Here is a 25,778-nt window from a genome sequence, read left to right as displayed (position 1 = left end):
CGTGACCTAATGAGCACTACATCGATAGCAACTGTGGACAGAGTAGCGTCAAGCAGCTTATAGGAGCCATCTCGGAACTCGGGCAGGTAGTAGATACATCCAACAAGCAGAGTCCCTCGGGGAAGGTGAAGCTCCTAGATTTCCTCAAGGTCGTCTTGCTCGAGGTCAAGCCTACAGTATGTGCAAACCTCTAAAGAGTACCAATGAGAATACCCCCACCTCGGTAACGGCGATCCCGACGGAATATTGTGTAGGAAGAGATATCCAGAAGCTCACCGTCAAGCACACCAAGGTCCAGCCATGTCTCGGTAAGTAGGATAACTGTGCTGGCTGGAATTGTGGACTGCAGATTGACAAGTTCGTTCTTAAGGCTCCAACAGTTGGTGCACCACAGCAGGGTCTTCTCGGAGGGGCTCGAGTCATGCTTTTGGGGGGGGGGGTGAAATGATTCGATGAGTGCAGGAGCTGCAGCTGCGAGTCTGTGAACAGGGAGTCACAGAATGGAGGCAAGGAGGAAACGAGGCACAGCTAAGGGTCATTGCGGGCAACCAGTTTACGATACTGAGCCATATATATCGCATGACACGATGATGAAACCAGCCGCCACAGGAATCGCAAGATAGCACAGCTTTATCGTCTTGCACTCGTTTAGCACAGGATGCATAGATGGGTTGCAGCGGGCTTGGGTGGGGCAAAATATGGGACAAGGATGAGGAATATGGCGAAGTAGTGGCATTGGACAGTGCAGGCGAGCTCAGTTGTAGAAGAACTGCAGCAATGTGGAAAAGCCAATGGGGCAACCAGGTAGCCATGAGGCAACAGAAGAGTAGGCCTAGCGGCAGCTAAGCGACCACTCGGCTGAATGACGGTCACTCCTGGAAACGGGGCTCCGCAGAAATTTTTAGCAAGATGCCGGGAATAGTAAGGAGGTCGGACATGACTAAAACATTGGTGGCGAAACTGTAAGAGCTTGAGAAAAAGTAAAAGAACACGAGAACATGAGAACACACATGCGGTAGCTATTGGCTTGGTTGGTCGTGGTGCGGGGGGAGTCAGAGTCTAGCAGTGGGAAGGAAAACCGTCGGTTACAAGAGCAAGGCAGATGTGAGCGACCATCTAGTTGCGTCCTTAGTGCCCCAGCCTTGGGACATTCGTGTGCTTAATGAGCTTGCGTCAGTGTGGCTTGCTGAGTGGCTCTGCTTTCCACCCGTGTGGTAGTTGCAGGCAGTGGGCATGTCACATTCTGTGTGTCTGAACTGTCACTGACCAGAGTCAGTGGCGGGAAGCACTAGGTAGCATCTACGCGCACACCTCGACCCACATGTGCAAACCATTGCTTGACGCGGCACAGAAGCTGCCTTCCTCTGCCATCGGCAGCAGCTGACACCGAGTGTGCTCCGTGCATTTAAGTGCAGTGCTTTATTTACTGGCGTATTGTTCTAGGCAATAAATGCTGGATGTCTCACGTCCAGCATGAGAGAGAGCTCCATACTGATATGCATACTTCTTTATTTACATCCGGTGACCACATTTCTCCAGCTAGCAAATTCTTTAAGTTTCTTCAAACTTGAAATTCTCCAAGTTTCTTAAATGTTATGGATGGTTCTACCGGTTGTCCATGTTGTCACCGAGCCTCACATAATTGAATTCTGTGCACATACTGGAGTACATTTTAGAACTTATCCAAGCACCAGCGATTACAGTGGAATCTAAATGATACGAATCTCACGGGGTCACGAAAAATATTTGTATTAGCCGAAGTTCGGATCATCGAAACACAATTAATACTAGCTAAATGAAACAGTTAGAGGTGAACTCACTCAGGCACACGTACGTAAAAAGAATTTATTTCTTGAAGAAGAAGTCTCTGATGTCCTTCCGCTTCTTTTTCTTTGTCAGGTCACTTAGCAGATATAGCAAGCATGTGACGTGCACACATGTAGCAAGCGTGTGTGCACGTGTCGTCGCTGATTTCATCCACGGCCATAGCATGCTTCAGAACGTCAAGCGTATGCAGTGTTTCAGCCGCCAGTGGTGTTCTTTCCCCGTCGCCCACGTCTATGTCGTCACCATCATTGCTAGAATCACCAGCCTCGCATGTGGCCTCTTCGATAATATCTTCTACCGTGCGCGGACCACAGGTGGCGAGATTGTCATCTGCTGAGCAAAAGTCATCCGCTGTGCACTCGACCTTAAGCCGTTCCCAATCCTCAATTGTATCTTCCGGCCCTGGGGACACCTCTTCTGGACTCTCAAAGAAACTGCATTTGCCGAAGTAGTTCGCTACGGTAGTCGGAGTTACCCGATCCCATGCCATAGCTATAAAATGGATGGCGTCCAAGAGGCTTATGTGCGCTTTCATCCTTTCGATCAATTTTAGCAAGTAGGCGGCACACAAGAAGGCTCTTGAATTGGTGCTTTGCATTCTTTATAATCCCAGCATCAAGGGATTGCAGGTGGGTCGTCGTGTTTGCGGGTAAAAAGAGAAGTTCAACGTTTTGAAGCGTTACTTGCCTCGGGTGAGCAGCGCACTGGTCAAGAAACAGAACAATCTTGCAATTCTTGCAAGCCATCCTCCTGTCAAGGAGCGACAGAAACTCTTCGAACAGCGCTGCCATCATCCACGCCATTTTGTTTGAGCGATAGACGCACGGCAAATGACTCTCGCGCTTGAAGCAGCAGGGCTTTTGAAACTTGCCAACTACTGTGAGCTTAAGTTTCTCCGATCTGTCGGCGTTACAGCATAAGAGAACCATAATGCGCTCTTAGCTTTTTTTACCTCCTTTGCATGCTTCACCTTTTAAACAGAGGCTCTTCTCGGGTTGCAGGTTAAAAAATGGGCCTGCCTCGTCAGCATTTAAAACATCACAAGGCTCGTACTCCGTGATGAGTGAAGGCAGCTTCACTCATCGCAAACGCTTTTATAAACGAGACCGTGCCTAGTCTTGAAACACTGCAGCCACCTGGAATCCATCGATGTGCAAACTCGTCGACTTTCTTCCGCAAAACTTTACCGTCAATATTTACACCAGCTGCGGTTCTTTCTTTAAAGCGAGTCAGGAGAGCCTCCTCAAGCCTCACATGCTGAGTGGTCTTCTCTTGCTTCGCGTTGACGCTGAACGAAAGCACGTTTTTCATGATAGAGTCTCGCTGTGCAACAATTGTGCTCAGTGTTGACGTTGTGAGGCCTAGCTCCTTAGCCAACTTCGTCCACGTCCTCTTGGGATCCTCATCGACCTTTTGAAGAATGTCTAATTTCTCTTTAAAAGAGAGTGCTTTCCACTTGCAACACATAGCTGGCTGCGACTAGGCAAAATGGCGCACACACAGAGAACGCGGCCCAGAGCACAGCAGCCACGCCGTCCGATGGCACACTGAAAAGGAGGAAAAGCACAAAAGCAACAAAAGCGCCACCGCTTCAAACTCTTCGTGCCCAGTCGCTGCCTCCGCGCTGTCCGGCACCGCGTCCGTGCCTCGGCACCAAAAGAGAGAGGGAGAAATCGCGTGACTACGTGCTGTTCTCTTTCGCGCCTGTCGGTGGGGCAGCGTTTACTCGTATCAAACGACGCGGGTCGAAAATCTATTCGTAACAACTGTTGTCTGGCACACTGCAAACTAATGGGGCTCGGCCGGGACTACAGAAAAATTCTTATCATCCAGAAATTCGTATTAGCCATGATCGTATCATCGAGATTCCACTGTACGCTGGAAGGTTCGCTGAGCCATATATAAATAGCCGACGTGTCTGATCCGTAGATTAGAAGTTCAATGATCGCCAACTTTGCTCGCCACTATCATTGTGTTTTGAGTGTTACTTGTTTCACTTGGCCCAATAAAGAGTTAAATTTGTAACCCCCCGTTATGATACTGCGTCATTCTTCACTGTCACTACGTTACAATACGTACGGTACTTGAACCTGCAGTGGATCTATTGCCACATGCCATCTGCCGCGTCGTGAAGCCCCCTTTTGAGGCTATTTACCGACACCGCAAAGGGAGACGTAGAATGAGCCACACAGCCACTTCCCAACTACATTATGGCAAAAATGGCAGATGCAGCCAGACAACTAACATTCTAAATATATCCCCTATTTGAGAATTGAAAGAACGAAAGTCCTTGGAGCATAGAAATGTATCGGCACTGGCCAGGGCCTTCGTTTGAGATCGAACTAAAAAATTGCAAGAACCAGAGTTGAATTAACGGAAGTTTACTGTATATAATTTTAAGAAAACCCCGAGTACTGTAAGCATGGCTGGTGCATCTGAAATCCGGTGGAGCAGACCAGAATCACATGAAAGTGCCTCGGAATTTCATTACTTCACACCACACAAAATGCTACACTGACCGCCCGTGGTCCTGATGACCATTGCAGCAATCTTGGCTCAGTGCAAGGCCTACAACACTTCAAAGGTTGTGGAAGTAATTGCAAAATGAATTAAAGTAATTTTAATTGTAATTTAGCATTAAGCTTGCTGACAATTATCTGGTGAAGCAGGCAAATATGGCATCCAATGTGGTATCAGAGTGATTTGCGTTGATAGACTGTGATTCAATTACTTATGCAGACTGTTGCATGCAAAAAAAAAAAAAAAAGTTTACAAGCAAGTTACCTGGGCAGCTGAGGAAGATGTGCCTGTTCTCCCATATAGGACTGAAGGTCAATGAACTGCTACACCACATGTCCTGTAGTATCAAGAGTGACCATGTTTCCAAAAAATTATCAACATAAGATGATTGGTAATCCTGCCTTTACCTAACCTTTGACCCACTCACAGCAATCAAAATCATGGCAAAGAAGCAGTGGGAAGGCATGTCTACAATTCAAGTATGTTCTGTTTAGGACACACAGGTCCTTGAGTTGTATTTGCCATAATCTCATATGTGCACCTTGATGCAGCGATGAAAAAGTACTGCTGCAATCACAGTATGTTTAACATTTTACCAGTATTTGTGTGCAAGAGCTGTCCTGTCTGTGAACCAACGGTTGTCACTAAAAAGCCGCAATTTTGCCAGAAAGGTGAAGCATTGATTGCGATAGCAAATTAATAGATAGTTACACAAAGGAAGGATAGTAGTTTTATTGCCTGTGTAAACTTGTAAACCTTCGCTTACTAACTAAATTAATAAGCACAGTGTACAAGTAGACACGAACACATCTTGCTCGATGACTGTGGAAACTCGCGGTCAGAACGCTGGAGTGAGGAATCGCAGCAGCAGCATTGAGCGAACTGACCTTCATGCATCTCTCGCTTTAACGCAAATGAAACGCCGAATGCACAGCGCATACGATGCTACCGGCACTACGCGCACTCTGCAAACATTGCAGATCGCTTTGAAGATGAGGCACACATGGCCACGTCGCAGATCGCTTTCAAGATACAGCGGCCGCACTATAAGCAGCAGCCACCAAAAAAGAAAGCCCCCCCCCCCCCTCGCCGCACCCCTGTGCCTCATGCGCAACAGAAGAGGACGTGCTTTTGCACCGCCTCCGTCGCTTGCGCACACGAGAGTGAGCTGCATTCGCTAGCTCATCCCCACAGCTTTCACTCGCACATATAGCTTCCGCCACATGGCGACAATTTTGATGCCCTTGGACTTGATAAAGAACATCACACCGAAAGCAACGGCAGAAATGCACCTGGTGCGCCCGCATAATTGCTATCACAATAAAAGCCTGTAGGTGATGATGACTCTGGCGAGCAAACCAATGCTTACTGCTGGTAAGGATTATTCATGAGTGAAGCGCAGAGGTGCTCACCCTGCGTGTCTGGTAGCAGTTCAGCGTGACGCAGCTTGAGCAAGCTGCCGAGTGCAACCAGCGTACCAATGTCCTCGTGTCCACTGAGAAGGTCCTGCTTGAGCGATTCGACGAACACGGCGAGCACCTGCACACAGAGACCCTCTCAGAGTGCGGCGGCCACAGCAAGCAGGAAATAAAATGAATACCAGCCAAAATTATATACACTTGGTGCAATGCTCAGAGCACAGCAACAAAGGTGACTGAACAAAATCTTTATTTCACCAGCAGTGCCCATAAAGAAGCATGCTGTCAGTGAGCATCCTTATAAAGAACCTTTCATTTGAGCATGAATACGAAAAGACGAGCACGAAATACTGTGTAATCAAGCACAGGATGATTGTGGGCAGATAATGGCCTGCATTTTTTAACTTAATTCCTTACGTGAATAAACTGATTCTGAACAAGGACATAGAATGACTGTACAAAAATTCTCCAGTATGGCACACCGCATTGTGGCAGAAGTATTAAACTTGAAGTGGATTATAGGGCTGTACGTTCCAAAACCACACTTGGATTATTAGACAAGCCATAGTAGCAGACTCCGGATTAATTTTGACACCGTGATGTTCTTTAACGTGTCCCAAAATCAAAGTGCACGTGCGTTTTTTTATTTCGCCCTCGTCGAAATGCGGCTGCCACAATTGGGATCAAATCTACGACCTCTAGCAATGCCATAGCCGCAAAGCTAATGCGACGGCCACAGAAGTGTTGATTTGACGGTCAACTGCCTCCGTAGCGTCTCCTGAACCCTGCAGTGCGTGCGCTTTTATTAGCGCTTTTATTAATGCGGCTCTGCTTCTGCACGCCTGTGTAAGTGGCCCACTTGACATATTTGCATGGCATTTATTTTTCAGAAATAGCATTGAACTTAAGCTTATCTATCCAGTTTCCCCGCAACCGCTGTCGTATAGTAGTGGGGTTTCCTTGCCTTCTCACGTCACCTCCCCCCTTTCTTATATTGGAACTGCTTCTTCTCCCTCTCCTTCTCCTCTCTACAATTCTATCTGCATCCCCTCTGGCCTGTTACGATAGTGGGAAGGGAAGCGCTGCAGTTTCTGCAATGCTTCTGAAGGGAGTCACGGATATATACAGCTGTCAAGCGGCTAATATGGCGACGGCCAGGGATCTCCAAAGGCACTGTGCACATTCGACATGGTGGGGTGAAAACAAGTTTCTCTCATCACCTTTTCTCTCTTACTGGCGCTGTCATGTATATACATGCTCTGAACCACCCCTCAATGCATGCGGTGTGCGCGACAGCAGCGCACAGCAGCGCACAGCAGCAGCAGCAGTGGGAAAGCTGAAGGAAGAGGCAAAGAAAGCTTTCTTTTAAAATGTATATAACGAAGAAGAACCGCTGGTCAGTCAGGCGCATCTCCAGCGTGGATGAAGTCGTACCCAGCACCTCCACCAATTGTCAAAGTGTTTATTGACAGGGTATGCAAACAGAGAGAGGTCAAACTCGGTGCAGAGGTTTTACCTTCCGAGCAGCCAGAACTGGCGCCGTACGTAAATGCTGGTGACGCACGTGACTGACTGGCACTTCTTCGTTGTATTTGTCCCTCGAAGAAAAAGATGCCATCCTTGCGATATAAGCATATGGCAACATAGAGGGATCATAGAAAGGCTTGAGCCGATTCACGTGAACAGTTTCACGACCACGGAGGCGCTGATCAGAAAATGGCAACACAGGCTCTAAGCATAGTTCATGGGGGATGTATGTGCGATCACACGATAAGGGCCATGGTATCTCGGGAGTAACTTAGAGGAAAGGCCAGGAGCTACAGGTGGAACCCACAGCCAAAGCAAAAAATACATTTTACCCTCCCGGGGTAAAACCTCTGCACTGAGTGCAACCTCTCCCTCCATGCATACCCTGTCGGTAAACAACTTGACAATTGGTGGAGGTACGACTCTACCAATGCTGCACTTGCACCTGGCTGACCTTTTGTTACAAGTAAAACAAAAAAGAATGTGCTACACATATGAAATTGCAGCCGTACAGTGGGGATCTGTGTCAGACAGTGCTCATTCTGTATGCCTTTGCTTTGCGCTAAAGCCACTGTAAGGAGTCATGCACCAACAAGCCCAGCTTCTACACGATGCCACCCTTCTCACTACTGCTTGCTGTGGCAGTGAACTGGCATGAGACCTGGCATAGACAGCTCAACACAGTGCCTAAAGGAAACAATTTAAATACAGTCGACTCTTGTTACATTGGACCCTGATAATCCAACAAAAATGTCCGTTTTATCCGAAGTGTGTAATATGCGAGACGCCTCACTTCTGAAACTTTCGTCAAGCTGTCTAACAAATTTATTGCAGTGTGTGAGTGTCGAACATCCAAAGTAAAAGACAAACAAAAAAAGTCGCAGTTTCACCCGAAAGTCGAAGTATTGATTGCAACAGCAAACTAAGCAAGATAAGCGTGGCTGCAGCAGCGAGCAAATTGACGTCTGTGCTGACTCTCGCTTCAACACGAACTAAACGTCAAAGGCACAGCACATACGAAGCTACCAGCACTGGGTGCACTTTGTCCACATCGCAGATCAATTTAAAGATAAGGCCCATGCAAGCGTGCACTTTGTTCACATTGCAGATCACTTTCAAGATACGGCGCCTACAAGGGCGCGCACTTTGTCCACATCGCAGATCGCTTTCAAGATACGGTGCCTGTGCGACTGCGCCATTAACAGCAGTCACCGAGAAAAATGACCACTAATTTCATCCGCTCTAACCGAGGTCTGTTAAAAGCGAACTTTTGTGCATTAATAAGGCTAAATGAGGCTGAAACATGGTCTGTTATAGTCGAAAGTCTGCTGTACACAGGTCCGTTGTAACGAGTACAGACTGTATTTGAAGAAAGGCATGCTATTTTCAGCAATGTGCACCACATGAGCTGTGATGGCCCAAGTAGCAATGATCACAACGAGGTGCAACGGCACTTGGCTTCTAGGTGCTCATTTAAAACCGTGGTGTGAACCTCCTCTTGTACCACGGCTTTAAGCACTTGCGATTAGTCAATGTTGCCATGGCACACTTGGACAAAGCAATTTTCATGTGGGAAGGTCATAGAATAGGTGTCAGCTGCATCTAATATTGTCATCTTAATTTAACACTTCTTGAGTTAAAGTATGGTGACTTATTATGTTAGTTTGTTATGAAAGCAAATAACTGGACAGCTGCGGCACAAGCCTCAACAACTGTTAGCAGCAAATATAAACTTTTCATTCACAACTTCGAAGGAAGCGCATTATCTGGTATGCTAAGGCTTAGTAGTTGAGGACAAAATGCCACAGGAAACAGTTTGACAACATCAGTATCTTCCGTGTGCACGCCATGAAAATGTTTCAGGATGTTATATTGAACCGTAATGCTGTTCAGCTTGAAATGCATAAGGTAAGTCCAGAGATCTAGGAACCTCTGAGATTATTATACTAAATTTACTATATATGGCAAATGAATGCAAACATAATTTATTTCTTATTATTTTAATAAATCGGGAAACCGAGAGGCAATCAAAATCATGGTGATAATATAGAAAGAACTGTAGGAAGAAGTAAACATCCACCATAGCTGGTAAATACTTTACAGAATTACGGTGGGCATCATGTGATGTTTTTACTCCTTCCTACAGTGTACATACTTCACTGTCATTGCACCACACTCTGAACATTCGCCCAGAACACAGCAGTTCTGCACCTGAGTGATGGGTCCCTGCTTGAGGCGCAGCTGCACTGCATCCAGGGAGTCCCGGTAGGGTGGACGCACAAGCAGCGTTGCCGCTTCCAGCTGTTCGTCTGACAACAGAATCTTCACCAGGCGCTGCACCTGCACAGACAGTGGCACTCATTTGTGCACACCTTGCCGTGCTGTACCACCTTACCAGCACAATGGTTCACTGCCATTTGGGTATGTACATTCAATCCCACATATATTGAAGGGGGTCACAAAATAATTTCATTAACCGATAATTCTAGTTATAAAATATGCCTATCTGAAGCTTATCCGAAACTTCTCTGTCTCTGACAGTTTGCTGGGCAACATCTGTGTCCACAGCAACGAAAAGATTGTGAGCGTCGGGAAGAGGATCCACCGAAAGAGAGGTTTGCAGGGGCGTAGGGGCCACTTCTGCACGGGAGCAGTCTACGATGGCACGATGACATGAAAGGAAGGTATATCCGAGAAAAACGTCGTGGGAGCATGATGGCAGCACGAAAAACTCTACGACATAAAGTTCACCTCGAATAACAACATGGACAGTGCACACAGCTGAAGGGGCAATGTACTGTGAGCTGGCAAAATGTGGAGCATTAGTCCATTAGAGCGATGTGGCCACTTTTTTTATCTTGCAGCAAAGATTCTTGCAGATTACGAAAACGGTGGCCCCCGTGTCAATAAGCACTAGTGCGACAGTTTATTCGACATCGACACTGATAATGTTTTGCGCCGAAACAGACTGGGCAGTTCGACTTGCATGCAGCTCTTGCCTCCGGAACTGCAGCAATAATTTTCCCTCTTCTGTAGTATGTAGGTCGGCAACGCACTGGTGACTGTGCAGGGGGCCGAACCACAACAGAAGCGTAAGTCAGTGGCAGAGTGATGGGTGGTGGCTGAATAGACAGGAGGGCCTCAGCAACCTGGGCCCGATTGACGTGTCTACTCGAATCTGGAGCCAAACACTGTGTAGGCTCGTGCGTGAGAGGTAGTAATGAAAGCTGACACGCTGCCTCTGCACGGATAAAGTCCTTGATTGTGGACAGCAGCGGCTGTTGATCGGCAGGGAGGGCAGCTAGTTGCAAGCTCGATAGTGTGTCAGGCCTCGTGAGGGCTTCGTGGGCAATCATGCGCTGCCTTTGCAACTCGTCAAAGCTCTCACACAATGAGAGGGGAGTGGCGATCGTGGTGGGATTTCGCATGAGCAGCATCTGAAAAGCATTGTCCTCGATGCCCTTCGGTATGTGCTTGATGTTTTTCCTCCTCAGTCATGGCGGTAGTTAACGCGGTTGCAGAGATTGAACGCATCCTCTATGTGGCCTGTGAAATTCTCGCTGGGATGCTGTGCATGTTGATGCAAGCACTGCTCTGTGCAAAGCCGGCGGGCTGTAGGCCGATTAAAGACGTCCGTAATGGAAGTCTTGAAACCGGACCAAGTGGGAATGGTGGTCTCGCAGTTGTGATACCACAGTTGCGTGATGCCCACGAGATAAAACATGACGCGAGTCAGCTTCATTTGATCGTCCCATTTGTTATTGGCGCTGACTTGTTCGTACATCCAATCTTCAATAGCTGAGTCACCTGAGCCATAGAAAGTGGACGAATCCCACTGATGGTACATGGTGCTGCAGGTGGCATTGGCTGCCGAAGGGTAAGGCTGAGTCAATGTCTCGTTGGCCATAAGGGAAGCAGAAACAAAGGGAGCGTCCAGGAACGAAGTTCCAGGTTCCTGCTAGGGACCCATGCGGCCTCCACCAAATATCATACGATTTATTGACACGTAGACGTCAAAGAATGACGATGAACGTCAAAGGCGAGTGTCAAGGAGCGGCGGGCGTCAAGCAGCCCAAAATCTAGGCAAGGGCAAGCTCGGGTCGCGTGGCTACCAACAACACTGTTGCTTGCTTGGCTGCTTCATCAGCTTGTCTTTTTCATTACAACTCAAATAAAGATGTGTTTCTTTTGACAAATTAAAACCAGTTGTAAGACAACCCTCCAATCTAATGCATCAGCTTTGGAAATAGCCGGTGCAATCGGTGCTGTGTTCCCACCCTTGTGTTGCTTGATCAAACATACCTGGAACAAACCTTAACCACCAAACTATTACAAGTTCCCTGCACCAATAACAAGTATATCAATATCCCTGAATTTCACTGGAGTGAAGAGTTTCCTGACACCCTTCCAACTTCGTTAAGTTAGGCTTTATAGTGTCATACATCATCATAAGTCAATTCAAACTGCAATCTCTCGAGAAGGCTATAAAATGAAGGCCTCATACAAAACAAAAGTGTCCCTCTCCAGTGTCAAGGCATGCATTCCTATCCTAGCTGATGAAGCCGTCACCAAGCTCTACTTTCAACATTTGCAACACACAGTGAATGCATGGCAAGCAATGACAATTACTGCACACATTTTTAAGAGAAGATAACTATACATTCTTGTTGTGTTACACACACAGAGTACTAAGCTGTCCTCCCACAACGCAGCAATTGGGAACAAACAAAAAAAGACTCACCTCCACCGCGGTATTCTCATCATCGACAAATGGTGCCAGGGCATTAATGATGAGTGGCAAGTTTCTTGCAGCTTCCTAGCAAGAGACACAAAAAGAGCCGTGATATCAAACACTATAGCTAAACAAGTTCACAATTGCTTTCATAGATGTGTCCTGTCCACTATACTGTGAGTTGCTGACTGTAAAAGCAGCTTTGAAAGCTAGCTCTCTTCTCATCCTTTAATTGAATAACTAGGATATCTCTCTAAAAGTGTGCTTGCAGCAGGCAGGGGCATGCGTCTTTTTGTGATTGAGAGCAGAGTACAGTGACTGCCTTTCTGGACAGTCATTCTAATTAGACCTTCTGTAAATGAACACATCTCATCTGTAACAGTTTTTCGTGAAGGTACAAAGTTTGTGATCATGCAGCATGGTTTTGCAACTGCTCGATTTTCACCGAAGATGCCACCTTACAGGACTGTTTCCATTAATGTTGAAGGCTGAGATGTCTTACGACCAACTTGTCAAACTGAACCTGAAGCGAAGACCAAGCCCAAACCGTAATTTTTGCCAGAAGTGAACCTGAACCCAAACAGATATTCTTAAAATGTGCCTGAACTCAAACATAAAAAAATAAAAAATAAAAATAAATAAAGTTTTTCAAGCATTGTGGGAGATACGGGGGTTCTCCTCCGTGCTCTTGGGACAAAGGAACGACAACACAGTAGTGCAAACAGTCATAAGGGCATTTATTGCACCTTTCATAGATCAATGCCAGCTAGCCGAGTTGCCATCCCCAAAACATGCCGATGGGCGCGCGACAAATCTAGAAGTCCGACTTACCGCGACCGCATTGCGAGCGAATATGTTCGCCCCATGCTGGATCCCAACGCCTGGTCGTTCGCGTGTTCGGTCACGCCAACGGAGGCGCGCTCGAAGGCCGCCACGCGAGGCGGTCTCGCAGAAGCATGGTCGCAGCGCGCGCGGAATGTCCACGCTGTTCGCCGGCCCGCCGGGAAAGACCCCCAAGCGCCTGTCCCTCGGCGCCCGAGTAACCCCGCCGCGACGGTGGCGCCATCCCTCGCACCGCGCCTGTACCACTCCGACCGCCGCGGCCCACGCGGCGACGCCGCACGGAGACGGGGGCTATGCGGGAAAACAAGATATCAGGGGAGGCGCGACGGTCGCGCATCCCCACAGCATATAGGTGCTCAATAGCACATATAGCTTCTTAATAGATAAGCCATATTTACTTGAAATTTTGTTTCAGGGGCTCCGCAGAAACCCTGTTTATGTTGAAGCTCCCAATATGACCATTATAGGTCAGCTCGCTACTAGTACTGGATTAAGTGTGAACTGCAGATACACAGCGGAGCAAAATAATAGTGCTGTTCTCAAGAAAGGAAAACAGAAAAATCAATGAGTTCATCAGTATGAGTTCTTGCGACAATAACACTGTGGTCATTTAAGTAACAATGTCACTTAAAGGGCCCTGACCCCCTTTTTATTGAAGTAAAAAAAATGCTACTGAAGTTAATCTAGGCTATTTGAGAAATACTTTGCAGCAAGAAGTACTTCAATGCACTCAGGAGACGCAGAGGTATTGGCAATCAAAAATGCACCTTTCATCTCCTTCCCGGTGCTTCCACTCCTCCTTCAATTCCCTGCACGCGAAGGCTAGAGCGGAGTGGGGCGCGTTGAGGGCGCTCCACCTACTGAACGTCACCGTGGTGCACAGTTGAAATTTGATTTTGAAGCTTCACGTAGACACCACTACTTCCAATTTTGCCGCCAACGACAAGCCGAGCTTAACCAAGCCCGGTTGTCTTCAGTGAGCCGCAGTGCGCTCAGTGAGCTGCCTTGTCGCGGTATCTATGCAATGTAGCAGACCGAAGCTATGTGCAAGTGTAGTGCATATGCAACGCATTTGTTGTGTGCACAAAAAGGCTGGAGTGCACACTCATGCTCATGCACTCCAGTCCAGAGGTGTTATGTGGGACAGACCAGCTCTGTTCTGCACCAGCTTGATCGATGGTGTAGCCACATACAACTTGTGCATTTCAGAGGCACTTTCAATAGTTCAATGCAAACCGATGTCTGCTAATGCCACGAGCAGCCACGAGTAGTCTGGCCTTAAGTTTCACATCATCGACATCAGCCTGTTTTATGCCCACTGCAGGACCAAAGCCTCTCCCCGCGATCTCCAATTACCCCTGTCCTGCGCCAACCGATTCCAACTAGCACCCGCGAATTTCCTAATTTCATCGCTCCACCTAGTCTTCCGTCGTCCTCGATTGTGTTTCCCTTGGTACCCATTCTGTAACCATAAGGTCCAACGGTTATCTAACCGACGCATTACATGACCTGCCCAGCTTCATTTTTTTTCTCTTGATGTCAATTAGAATATTGTCTATACCGGTTTGCTCTCTGATCCAAACCGCCCTCTTTCTGTCTTTCAACGTAATGCCTAGCAATTTTCGTTCCATCATTCTTTGGCGCTCCTTAACTTGTTGTCAAGCTTCTTTGTCAGTCTCCAAGTCTCTGCTCCATATGCCAGCACTGGTAAAATGCACTGATTGTACACCTTCCTTTTCAATGATAATGGTTAAGCTTCCAGTGAGGAGCTGGCAATGTCTGCCATATGCGATCCAACTCATTTTTATTCTTCTGTGAATTCCCTTCTCATGATCAGGGTTCCCTGTGATTCATTGACCTAGGTAAAGGTACTCCTTCACAGACTCTAGAGGCCGACTGGCGATCCTGAACTCTTGTTCCTTTGCCCGGCTATTTATCATTATCTTTGTCTTTTGCATATTAATCTTGCTTGTTGGCTTCTCTGATATAAGTTATACTGAGGATGTCATGGCGCAAGTGTGTCGATGTAACAATGGCAGAAGGCGACAACATCAGGCATATCTTAAAGAAGGTTAACGCTGATGCCTTTCCGATGCTGTTGGTAAAGAACTGCAGCACTGTGTCTGAAGTAGTGACACTCTGCCAGAGCTATGATAGGCTGCACAAGCAGCGGCTCACCACACGCAATTCACGGGTAGGCTCTCTCTCTGGCTTGACTCTTGCCACCAATGGCTCTTCGATTGTAGCGCAGATTAAGCAGTTTGTTCGCGAAGAGGTGGCCCACCAACTTTCATTGGTATCTCTGACGCAAGGGACACCCTCCTCTCCGTTGACGCCCATACTGCAGCTTTTGTCCAGCAACAAGTCACTCAGTGCATTCATTCCCCCTGCCTTTCACAACACTCCTGTTGCTGCACCACTCAGGTATGCGCAGATCGCTATAATGCCGGCGACGCTGACCTGTGCCGCGTTTACTGGAGCAGCGCGGACACCAATGACATTAGTCTCTCCCACCCAGTTAGTGGCACAGTATCCCAGCATGCAATAGCCATGGTGCGCACCAGACAACTGGCCGCTGTGTTACTTCTGCGGAATTACTGGCCACATGGCACGTTTCTACCGGCGCCGGATGCCACTTACTGCTTGCACCAACTTTCAGCTACCTGCCAAGAGAATTTCAACGCCATGCTTCAACCGGATACACTTTCAACTCTATGAGCCCATTAGATAAATGCGCTTTCGTCAGTCGTTGATCACCTTCCCCTCACCGCTGCTCCATTTCACACATGAGGTGTCGGCCTACCCTGCGGCCCCAGGAAAACTAGTCACCGCAGTTCAGGAGACGAGAACTGCGTGTCCTGCAAAATCGTCAAGGACTCCGATTTCTCCTCGTAACCTGATTGACGTGATCGTGGAAGGAGTACAGACACTAGCACTTATACACACAGGCGACACAATTTCGGTAATGCATGCCCACCTCTGCCGCAGACTTCGGAAGGTGATGACATCGCTTCCAGGTCTTTAGCTGTGCACAGTTAGCATGCAAACATTGGGTTCTTCGATTTTCCACTTATGGCTATCTGCGGGCTGCCAGAGCCAGTCAGAGTGTCTTCGTTTTTCTCGGGTTGCTCCGCCCACCGCACCATGCACTTCCGCCGGGCGTTCATTTTGCTCGGGCTCGACGGTTCTGGCTACCCGCGGGCTGCCAGAACCTGCCAGGACGATTTTGGTCTGGCTGCTCTTTGGAAGTTCTCTGGCTAGCAGACGACTAAAAGAGGCGATGGGCACTCGCCGCCATCTTTGCGGGGACTTCACGGATTGCAACGCGGGCGCTTGAGGACTTAATTTACCTCGCTCAGCCAACTGTCTACGGTCATCTTCGGATTTCCTTACTTCTAGCGTAATCATTTTAGGTGCTAACGCACTGTTCCGCATTGCGAAGCAGCGTGATACGAGCAGTGGTGAACCATTTGAAGCTGTTGTATGTGAATGTGTGTGTCCCCAAGGCTTCTTCGCGGCGGTGATCAGCGCGCCACGCTCTCATGCATGCATGTTATCTGCATCGTGTTCCACGCAAGTTGTAGATGCTCATTCACACATATTTCGGCACATTTTCGGTTCGTCTTTCTCTGGTGGTGTTCCTTTTCACATATCTCGTGTATGTATGCGGAGATATTTCCTTTTTCTGCAGATAGCGAAGGCATTGCAGCTAGCCCGTGTTCACTCCGTTTGTCCACCGTATGCTTGGGTGGCAGCTTGAAACCTATATGTGTCCGAACTGCAGGCCAATGATGTAAGAAAGCACTGCTCGAGCACTTATATTGGCTTATTGCTCTCATGATCGCACCCAATGTTGTTTATCGTGTGAAACTTTTCGCTGGTCACAGGCAACGTGCATTTTCATGCGCCAGCTGCTACCCCAGCTCCTTAGGGTCAAGATGAGAAGCACCATCAGCCATGACAAACTTTCTGAAATCGAAGGCCAAGCAAATTGGCATGAAATTTTATGCGTATAAGACGTACCCAATATCCTGCTTTTTCATGTCTTGTGAAGTGATGACACAACGCCAACTCCTCAATGTCGCCGGTGGGTGACGCGATCGCTGTGAGCAGGGATTCTCGAGCTATCGCTTTTGAGGATACAATCACTTACACGCGATTTCGCGTCTTGTCACTGGATGCGTCGGAGGCCATCTGTTGCACTGCACAAGGTGAGGTTGGCCCAGTGCACGTCCTGTGCTGAGTCACACGAAATCGAGCGAAAGTGATCGTATGCATGAATGCAACTATATATTTTCAAGCTGGCAATGCATAAATGGGCCGACTACGCCGAGCCTGCGCCGGCCTCGCCAGGCGCTGCCATGTTGGTAGCGTGTTTACATTCAGCCAGCTGTCCCAGCGATTGATCTTGCAAACTTCAGGCAGGTTCGGGTTGGCTTGGGATTCCAGCCCGCGTGACTTCCTATCAGGACCGGAACTAGCTGGCTTTTTCCCGACATTGGTCATCTGCGACAGCGACTTTACAGAGTTTTGGTCACGGAAGCGCGGGTTACTGACAAGCAGATGACCGACATGCTCACTCATGGCGTTATGCAGCCATTAAGCACTCGATGGGCATCCCCAATCACTCTTGTTAAAAAGAATGATGGCGTCATCCGATTTTGGGTTGATTATCGTTGTTTGAATAAGATCACACAAAAGGATGCCTACCATTTGCGACACATAGACAATGCAGTTGAATGCCTACAAGGAGCCTAATTTTTTTTTTCCTTAGATCTTCGCTCTAGATACTAGCAGGTGCCCATGGCCGAGGCTGATCACTGTAAGCTTGCATTTGTCACACCCGACGACTTGTATGAATTTAATGTCATGCCATTCGGCTTTTGTAATGTGCCAGCCACATTTGAACGGATGATGGACATTACCTTGGGTGACCTAAAGTGGCAAACATGCCTCTGTTATTTAACAGACATTGTAGTGTTTACACCCAACTTCCAGATACATATGATCTCCAATCACTTTACTTCAAATCACTTCAATCTGAATGCCCCTGCAGAAATTCACACTGGTGCCAGTAGCGTCTGGTGCAGTGCTAGCACAATGAAAACCTGGCTATGGCAAGTAAGTCGTAGTGTATGCCAGCCGAACTCTCACCAAAGCTGAAACGAACAATTGTGTGACTGAAAAGGAATGCTTCGCCATTGGCTCTTGCCAAATTTTGGCCTTACCTTTACAGCTAATCTTTTGATGCCATCACAGACCGCCATGCGTTGGCTGGTTGCCATCCTTCAAAGCACCATCTGGCTGCCTCGCGCGATGGACCCTATGTCTACAGGAATACACCATAAGGGTCTACCTCTCCGGGTGCAAACATTCTGACGCAGACGCTTCATCACGTTCGCCGATCCCACCCGACGTCGACAGCATTTTGCCTTAGACGCATGCTCTGTTACCTTTGCACATCTACGACTTGGCTTCAGAGCAGCAAAAAGACCCGTGGATAGCCACTCTTCCGAATCTAGAAAATCCTGTCGAACTACTGTTGTCTTGTGTGCTCCACCATCAAGCATCACATTTCGCTATTCGAGAATTAGAGATGGACTTCTCTATCAGTGAAATTGCCATTGCGATGGTCGCAAGTGGCATCTAGTGGTCCCGTGCCAACTCTGTTGCGATATCTTCACTTCATGTCACGCCAACCCACAGTGTGGCCACAGTGGTGTGTCTAAGACCTACATGCGACTTTGACTTCGATTTTATTGGCAAGGCATGTACAATCACATCAGAAAATACATCTGCTCGTGCCTTGAGTGCCAACGCCACAAATTATCCCTTCATCCAGGTGCTCCGTTGCAGTCTAGTCCAGCCTTTTGACCATGTCGGGATTCATTTATATCGTCCTCTACCATGTACGGCTACTGGCGACCGTTGGGCCATAGTCGTGGTCGATCGCCTGACGCGACACGCAGAAACCCCTGCTCTTCCAGCAGCCACAGCTCACGACATTGCTTACTTGTGAACTCTTGAGTGACTGAGGGCGCGTGTTTCTTTCCAAAGTAGTGAAGTCTCCCCTTCATCAATGCAACATTATACATCACAGCACCACCTCCTATCACCCTCAAACAAATGGCCTCACAGAAATGTTCAACCGTACTCTCAGCGATATGCTGTCCACGTACGTCGCCTCAGATCATTCCAACTAGGACACAGTCCTACCATTCGTAACATATGCATACAACATTGCCAAACAAGCCACAACAGGATTCTTTGTTTTTCCTTATCTACGGCCGGGAACTTTCCTGTACGATCGATACATTCTTTCCATATCATCCAGATCCTTCAGGGTGCCCTCCGGTTTCCGCCGCCGCTAAGCAGGCCGAGGAATGTTGGCAGCTTGCTCACTCACTACCGCACACCAATCACACCAGGAGCTTCAATGTGACGATGGCCGGCCTGCTCCTACTTTCTCGCCTGAATCCCTCGTATGGCTCTGGGTCCTAACTATGAGTCCTGGCCTCTCTTCCAAACTTTTTACAAAATTTTATGGTCCTTATAGCATCATTGCCCAAAGCTCGCCTGTCAACTACAATGTCTAGCCACTGATGCTCCCTTGTGACCACCGTCGCGGGGGGGCGTGAAATTGTTCATTTAAACAGGCTGAAGCCTTATTATGAGCCTATCATTTCATTGTCACCGTAGGTCACTAGGACGGCTCCTTTTTCAGTTGAGGGGCATTTGCAAGGAAGAAAAATGGCTCTAGGCAGTTCATTCGTGTGTCTGGGAGCCAGAAGAAGATCAGCATGCTAGAAACTGCCGCCGCGTGTCACACACCAGTTTGCCCATTCAGCTGAGCTATCGTTGCTACTGCTGTGTTTCTGGCTATCACTCAACAACTCCAATAAACCTTCTCACTTCTCACCTTCTTCTCTCAATCTGGGAAGAGAGCTGCCAAATCCCATGAATAGGGTTCTTGTCAAGTGCAGTGGAATGCCAGTCGCGCCATCAGCTTGAGCTGAATACGCGACTCTCTGAGCAGGTGGTACGTACCAAGGAGCTGCTGAGCAAGCATCGGGAAGAAGTGGAGCAGCTGGAGAAAACTGCGGAGGCAAGGCTAGCTGACGAGCGGCGACGCCTGATGGGAGAGCTGGACGTCCTCCGTTGCAGCCTCCGGGAAAAAGAGCAGGCTCTTAGCCAGTCTGCCAACGAACAGCAGGCAAAGGCTTCTGCCGAAATGGCAGAGCTTATCAACAAACATGGTGAAGAGGTCCAAAAACTGTCCTCTGCCCTTGAGGAAGAGCAGAAAAAGACAGAGTCACTCTGCAGTGCACTTGATTCCCTCAAGCAAGAAAGGGACGAAATCACAGAGCTTGCAGAGAGCATCACAAGGGCCAGCTCGGACTCGGCGGTTGACCCAAGCACTGCAATTAGATGACTTTCAGAAGAGAATGCGACGTTGCGACGAGAGGCGGAAACGGCACGCACCGAATATGAGTCTATGCTCTCTGAGGAGAAGTCTAGGCTGAAAGATGAAGTGGAGATTGTTTGTGCCGAGTACGAGTCTGCGCTGCAGAATCTTGAGGAGAAGCTCTGAGGGACCGAGGTCGACCACAGAAGACATCTGGAGGAACTGCTTGAGAGCCAGGAGCAGTACCAGGAAGAAGTGAAATTGAAAGATGAAGAGCTACTTCTACTGAAGCACGAAGTGGAGCAGTACGCTGACACGCTTGACTTGCAAAGGCTGGAGTAGGCCCAGGAGCACAAAACATCGAGTGGAGTCTGAAGGCCAAGCACGCTGCCTAGATCGAGTCACTCAAGTCAGAGCACAGGGAAAACATTGAGGTGCTGAGAGAGAGTCTCCAACGAGAGCTGCTGGTACGCCATATTCATCAACTCACACTGCAAGCAGGAATAAGCGCCACATCATCGCTGATTCAAACTAATTACTGGATAATACAAGGAAGACAGCTGATGAAGAAGATAATTTATGAATGTCTAAAGTGCCAATGACTTGACGCCAGACCGCTGCACCAAGAAACAGCCCCACTTCCTGCTGACACAGTCAACCTGCGACAACCATTTAAAGTGATTGGTGTGGATTTTGCGGGTCCGTTACTTATAGAAGATGCGATAAAAAACACTACAACACAGTATGTCGCAATATTTGTATGTGTTACTATATGAGCTGTGCATCTCGAAATTGTGGACAGCACGACAAGAGAAGCATTCTTACATGCATTCCGAAGATTTACAGCAAGAGGAGGGCTATGTTGCACCATTTACAGTGACAATGCAAGGACGTTCAAGAAGGCCAACAGAGACATCAATTAAAAGAACTACAGGAAGAAGTCTCCAAAAGAGCAATCCAAGGAGATAAAATCAAATGGAAGTACATCGCAGAACAAGCACCTTGGTGGGGAGGCTTTTATGAAAGGATGGTACCAAGCATGAAATCAGCAATGAGGAAAGTTATTGGAAAAAGACTTATCAAGAGAAGAGATGCAAACAATAACAACTGAAATTTAAGCTATCCTTAATAACACACCGTTGACCTATGTATACAGCGAACCGGATGAACCTCTACCTATTGTGCCGGCTGATATAATAGGTGGAAAGCATAGGATTAAAGACATTACCGAAAGTGAAAAAACGTCAGCATAGAAGAAATGTGGAGAAATAAGCAAAAAATCACGAATGATTGGTGGAAAAGATGGAACAGTGAATATCTGAAAGAACTGAGAGAGCAGTGTAACACAAGAGAGCAAGAAATGACACTGAACACAGGAGATATCGTTTTGATCGGCGCACGCACTCCTAGATCCTTCTGGAACCTGGCTGAGGTCGTTGAAGTATATATTGGAGCCGATGCGAAGCCGCGCTCCTGTCTCTTAAAAATGAAAGGAAGATTCGTTCGGAGACCTGTACAACATCTTTACACACTTGAAGGCTGCGCACAATGATGAGAAGAAAACTTTTCGCGGCCAGAAGCTGTTGAAACTCATGGGAGCAGACAAGATGAGAAAGAAGAAGGCGGCGGGCTCCAAAGGCGCGCGCTACGAAAAGCAATAATAATGAAAAAAGAATTATGATTTCGTTCGCATTGAATGCAGATCTCTCGTCTCGTTTCTGCGACACGCGATGCATCTACATGCAAGAATGATGGCTTTATACAAATCCTGGCATGGCTAGAGCACAACAGAAGGCGCAGTACGAGCACTCACATCGGAGCGTCCCCTACGAAGTGGGCGAGCTGGTACTTTGATGCCAGCATGTTCTAAGTAATTCTAGCAAACAGTAATTCTCTGCATCGTTGGCACCAAAGTGGACCAGAGATTTTGGAACGACTTTCAATAATTTGCTTTTTGTGAGCTTGTTTCTGTGTGGTGGAATTTGTGGGTGGACAAATACACTTTCTGACGAGACCAAAATGGCTGCACTTATTTGTGCCATTCTAGAGATAGTGTGGCTTGAAAAATGCCGTTCTTTGATGATTTGCGTGAAATGTTTCACCACCTTGGCTGATGCAGCAATGTCTTTAGAGCAATTCTACAAGGTTTTCATTGAAGATATTTCATCATCAGATAAACAAAGAGTTACAGAAACTGAAAATGTGATTTAAAAAATAAAATTGCCTTCCTGGCCATTTCTTGCGATGCGGAAGCCACGTCCCCCCTTCAAGGAGGTCAAGTTGAGCAGCACAGCTTTTACCACTTGAGCTCTCCAACTTTGTTAGAAAATGCAAAAAATGTGCTTTCTGTAAAATTCCTGAATGTGTTTGCAGCTCAAGTGAAAGTTGTCACAGGCCTATGGCATTTCTCAGATACAGGTAGACCGGGAGCCATGCGCCACCTACCCAAGCTTTTCGTAACAGCCAAGACAGCTCACCTTGTAAACCAGAGCAGCCTCATACAGCTGTCGGAGAAGACGTGCCACGAGCCTCACAGTGTCATCCGCACCACCTCGCACCCTGCCAGCAATCAAAGAAAGGGTAACTCTGATGCATCAAGCCACACATCTCCTGGACTGCTGAATAAAAGGCACCATGCTGGCAAACCTACAGCAGGATTAGGCAGGGTGTTGAAGTGAAATTTTGGCTAGAACAAACATTAAGAATGAATGAACATTTTTAGAAAGTGCTCAAACATTGAAACATACCCGACCCTCTGTGCACACTGTAGTTAACCCGTTGAGGGTCGGATTATTTTGAAAAAAAACTTTCCCAGGTGGTCAAATTACTTTATTGCGGATCTCAAATGTACGAGACCTATAAAATGGGGAATAAATAGTAAAAAAAAAAAAAAAATTAGGAACAGTATTTTGGGGTCGGCATCACTCAGAACTGCAAAATGTTCAATAGCATTTCAGAGTGTGGTACTCCTTGAAACACAGGTCTACGCACAACGCCTTATCGCAGTCTGCACACCTAAAATGCGTGTATGTTCTTCTCTTGGAGCGACGAGTTGTGTTGGTGCACACATGACATCTTCTCTGCGTGCGGCTGCCTTGCGCAGAGGTCTGAGGCACCCTCTCGCGTAAGCATGTTGCCGCAGAGAGTGAGAATACCTCGCGAGCGGCAGTTATAAACAAGCTAAGAGCAGCGCCAATCAAGATAGAAATCAACTTCCACCGCCTCTGCAAGAGAGTGCCGACAAAGAGAAAAAAGACGTTTCGCGCGCCTTCGTTGCGATCACGCGGCGAAACCGAAACCGCAAAAGGGGTGTTGCCGCAGTCTGCGCGACACGCTGAAGCTAGAAATCAGTTCTGTTTATCTCCCCAAGAAGGTAGCACAAATTTCAAACGCTTCTTGTAAGTCCTAAGAGGTGGCAGCACCTCCCAGTGAGCACGCATCGTCATTACGGCGTGAAATTTCAAACGGAGGGTCGAAACCGTACCCGTACGGCAAAGACCTTGCGGGACAGAAAACCGCCACCATACATGTACGGCAAAAACCTTCAAAGGGTTAAACAAATTTTCCACAATAACATTATTTCTTTAGCACTCCGCTAGCAGACAACTCATAAAATGTGAAAATCAGCGCAGACACCAGGTAACTACAGTCATCTTGCTGTTCTGAATTCGGCTATGCCAGCTAAGCCCCGTGGACAAAATATACACGGGGAATCATGTATAGTTGGTCTGTAGACCATGAGAAAACACGTGTTGCAATAACCATAAAACTCATAAAGCGTGACAAGCTAGAAGAACGGGGTTTAACCGAGGGGCCCTATTTTTATTAGTCATATCACAAGAAGCCAACAAACACTGACACCAAGGACAAGATTGGGGAAATTACTTGTGCTTAATAAATTAAATAAAGAAACGATAAATTAATGGAAATGAAGGTGGATGAAAAAACAAGTTGCTGCAGATGGGGAACGATCCCACAAACTTCGCATTTCGGGGTCCTTGGTGTTATTGCTTGTTGGCTTCTTATGATATCACTAATAAAGTGTGATAGACACACAGACAGAAAGAAAACACCAACAAGAGTCCCAGAGTCACAAATGATCCTCCTCTACCAAGTCGAAGTCTATAAACCCCACTCTGGAGGCACTTGTAGACTGGGTAGCTCCACTAGATTGGCATAACGAGCGAGGTCCTCATTCAGAGGTCCTCGTAATTGTTTACAGTATTACAGTTAAAGATAATTTACTGAAGTCAGTAAGACTGGTACTTTGCATTGTTATGTTGAAATTTCACTATATTGTGAAATAAGTGGTGTCTACACCTCCTCTGAGTATCTGAGTAAGATCTTCAAGGCTGCATAAGCTGGAACTGATTCTAGAGCCAGAAACACATCACCATGTTTTAAAGATGCACGACAAATGACAGCCCCAACGCGAAGTAAAGCCCTTTCTGCAATGTCGCGCAGAGTCACGACAGCTCCAGCCTAACCCACGGGAAATTGCTTATCTTTCCTTGACTCAAGTGTAACGCTTACATTCACATAAGCATCACTGGGCAGCCCACGAAAGAAGCTACTCACGGGAGCTTTTGCAGCAGTTGCCTCGTCAGCGTTCGCAGCACAAAGCACTCTGAGCCCCCAAGGCCAGTTGGTCTTGCCAGGGCTTGAGACACCATGGCAACCAGGTGCTTGAGTGCAGCCAGGCGGGGGCCAGCAGGCTGCTGCAGTCCTTCCAGCACCAGCTGCACACCATCCTGAGGGGGCATTTGACATGGCATTCCAAGATTGTAAAGTATTCCAGAAAACTGAAGCACACCCAGGCTCCTTCAAATCAGCTGTCTCAAAACTAGCACGCAGACCACAAACAGGGTTGCCATTGGCTCACTCGACATATCAGCTGGTTGTTTATCCACAATTCTGACAAGCATGTTTTGGCCACTGAACCTTTGATAGCGAAGCATGGAAACTACGCGTCCACCACATTTGTGCAGAAGTTACCACTCCATGTACTGTAATGTTCTGATAATTCCACTCAGGCTAATTCCTTTCTTCAGAAGGATGTAAAGTTGGGCGAGTTGGTATGGTGCCATGATCTTGGATTGCAGCGCGAAGTGAACACGGACACAGAAAGGAGCAGACAGGACGAGCGCTAACTCTCAACAAAATTTTTATTAAAACGAAGAACATATATATAGGTGATTGCAAAAACCGCAGCATAAGAACATGACAAGGTTTAAAAAAAAAGAAAAGACATCAGTTAAACATATCAGGAGGTATGGAAGTCAAGTTCATTCAATCCGGCCAAAGGTCACAGCCGGTGCACAAATTTTTTCAATGCATACATCTTCCTTTTTCAAGATTTGTCCAATAATTGCTTGTGTAGATAGTCGCCGCACTCCGGACCCTAGTGACCGCTCAATCACAGAACAGAAAGTAATTCAAAGGTCATGCCATTGCGTACAGCAGGCACCAGAAGCGATAGCAGGCTCCAAGAAAACATCATCACCAC

General features: G+C 47.4%; 1 protein-coding gene across 1 annotated transcript in view; it reads right to left on the bottom strand.

Annotated features, from left to right (window-relative positions):
- Positions 1-25,778, bottom strand: part of LOC126523920 (uncharacterized) — a 132,851-nt gene that overhangs the window by 22,075 nt on the left and 84,998 nt on the right. Inside the window, exons 8-12 of the mRNA XM_072289029.1 lie at positions 24,851-25,023; positions 22,750-22,831; positions 12,034-12,108; positions 9,504-9,632; positions 5,760-5,886 (exon numbers count right to left, since the gene is read on the bottom strand). Of these exons, the coding sequence (XP_072145130.1) occupies positions 5,760-5,886; positions 9,504-9,632; positions 12,034-12,108; positions 22,750-22,831; positions 24,851-25,023 (586 nt within the window). The remainder of the gene's footprint in view (positions 1-5,759; positions 5,887-9,503; positions 9,633-12,033; positions 12,109-22,749; positions 22,832-24,850; positions 25,024-25,778) is intronic.

This window comes from Dermacentor andersoni, chromosome 6 (assembly GCF_023375885.2).
Source record: "Dermacentor andersoni chromosome 6, qqDerAnde1_hic_scaffold, whole genome shotgun sequence".
In the NCBI taxonomy this organism is placed as follows: Eukaryota; Metazoa; Arthropoda; class Arachnida; order Ixodida; family Ixodidae; genus Dermacentor; species Dermacentor andersoni.
Note: the sequence above shows the minus strand (reverse complement) of the source record. Positions and strands in the feature narration are given on the sequence as shown.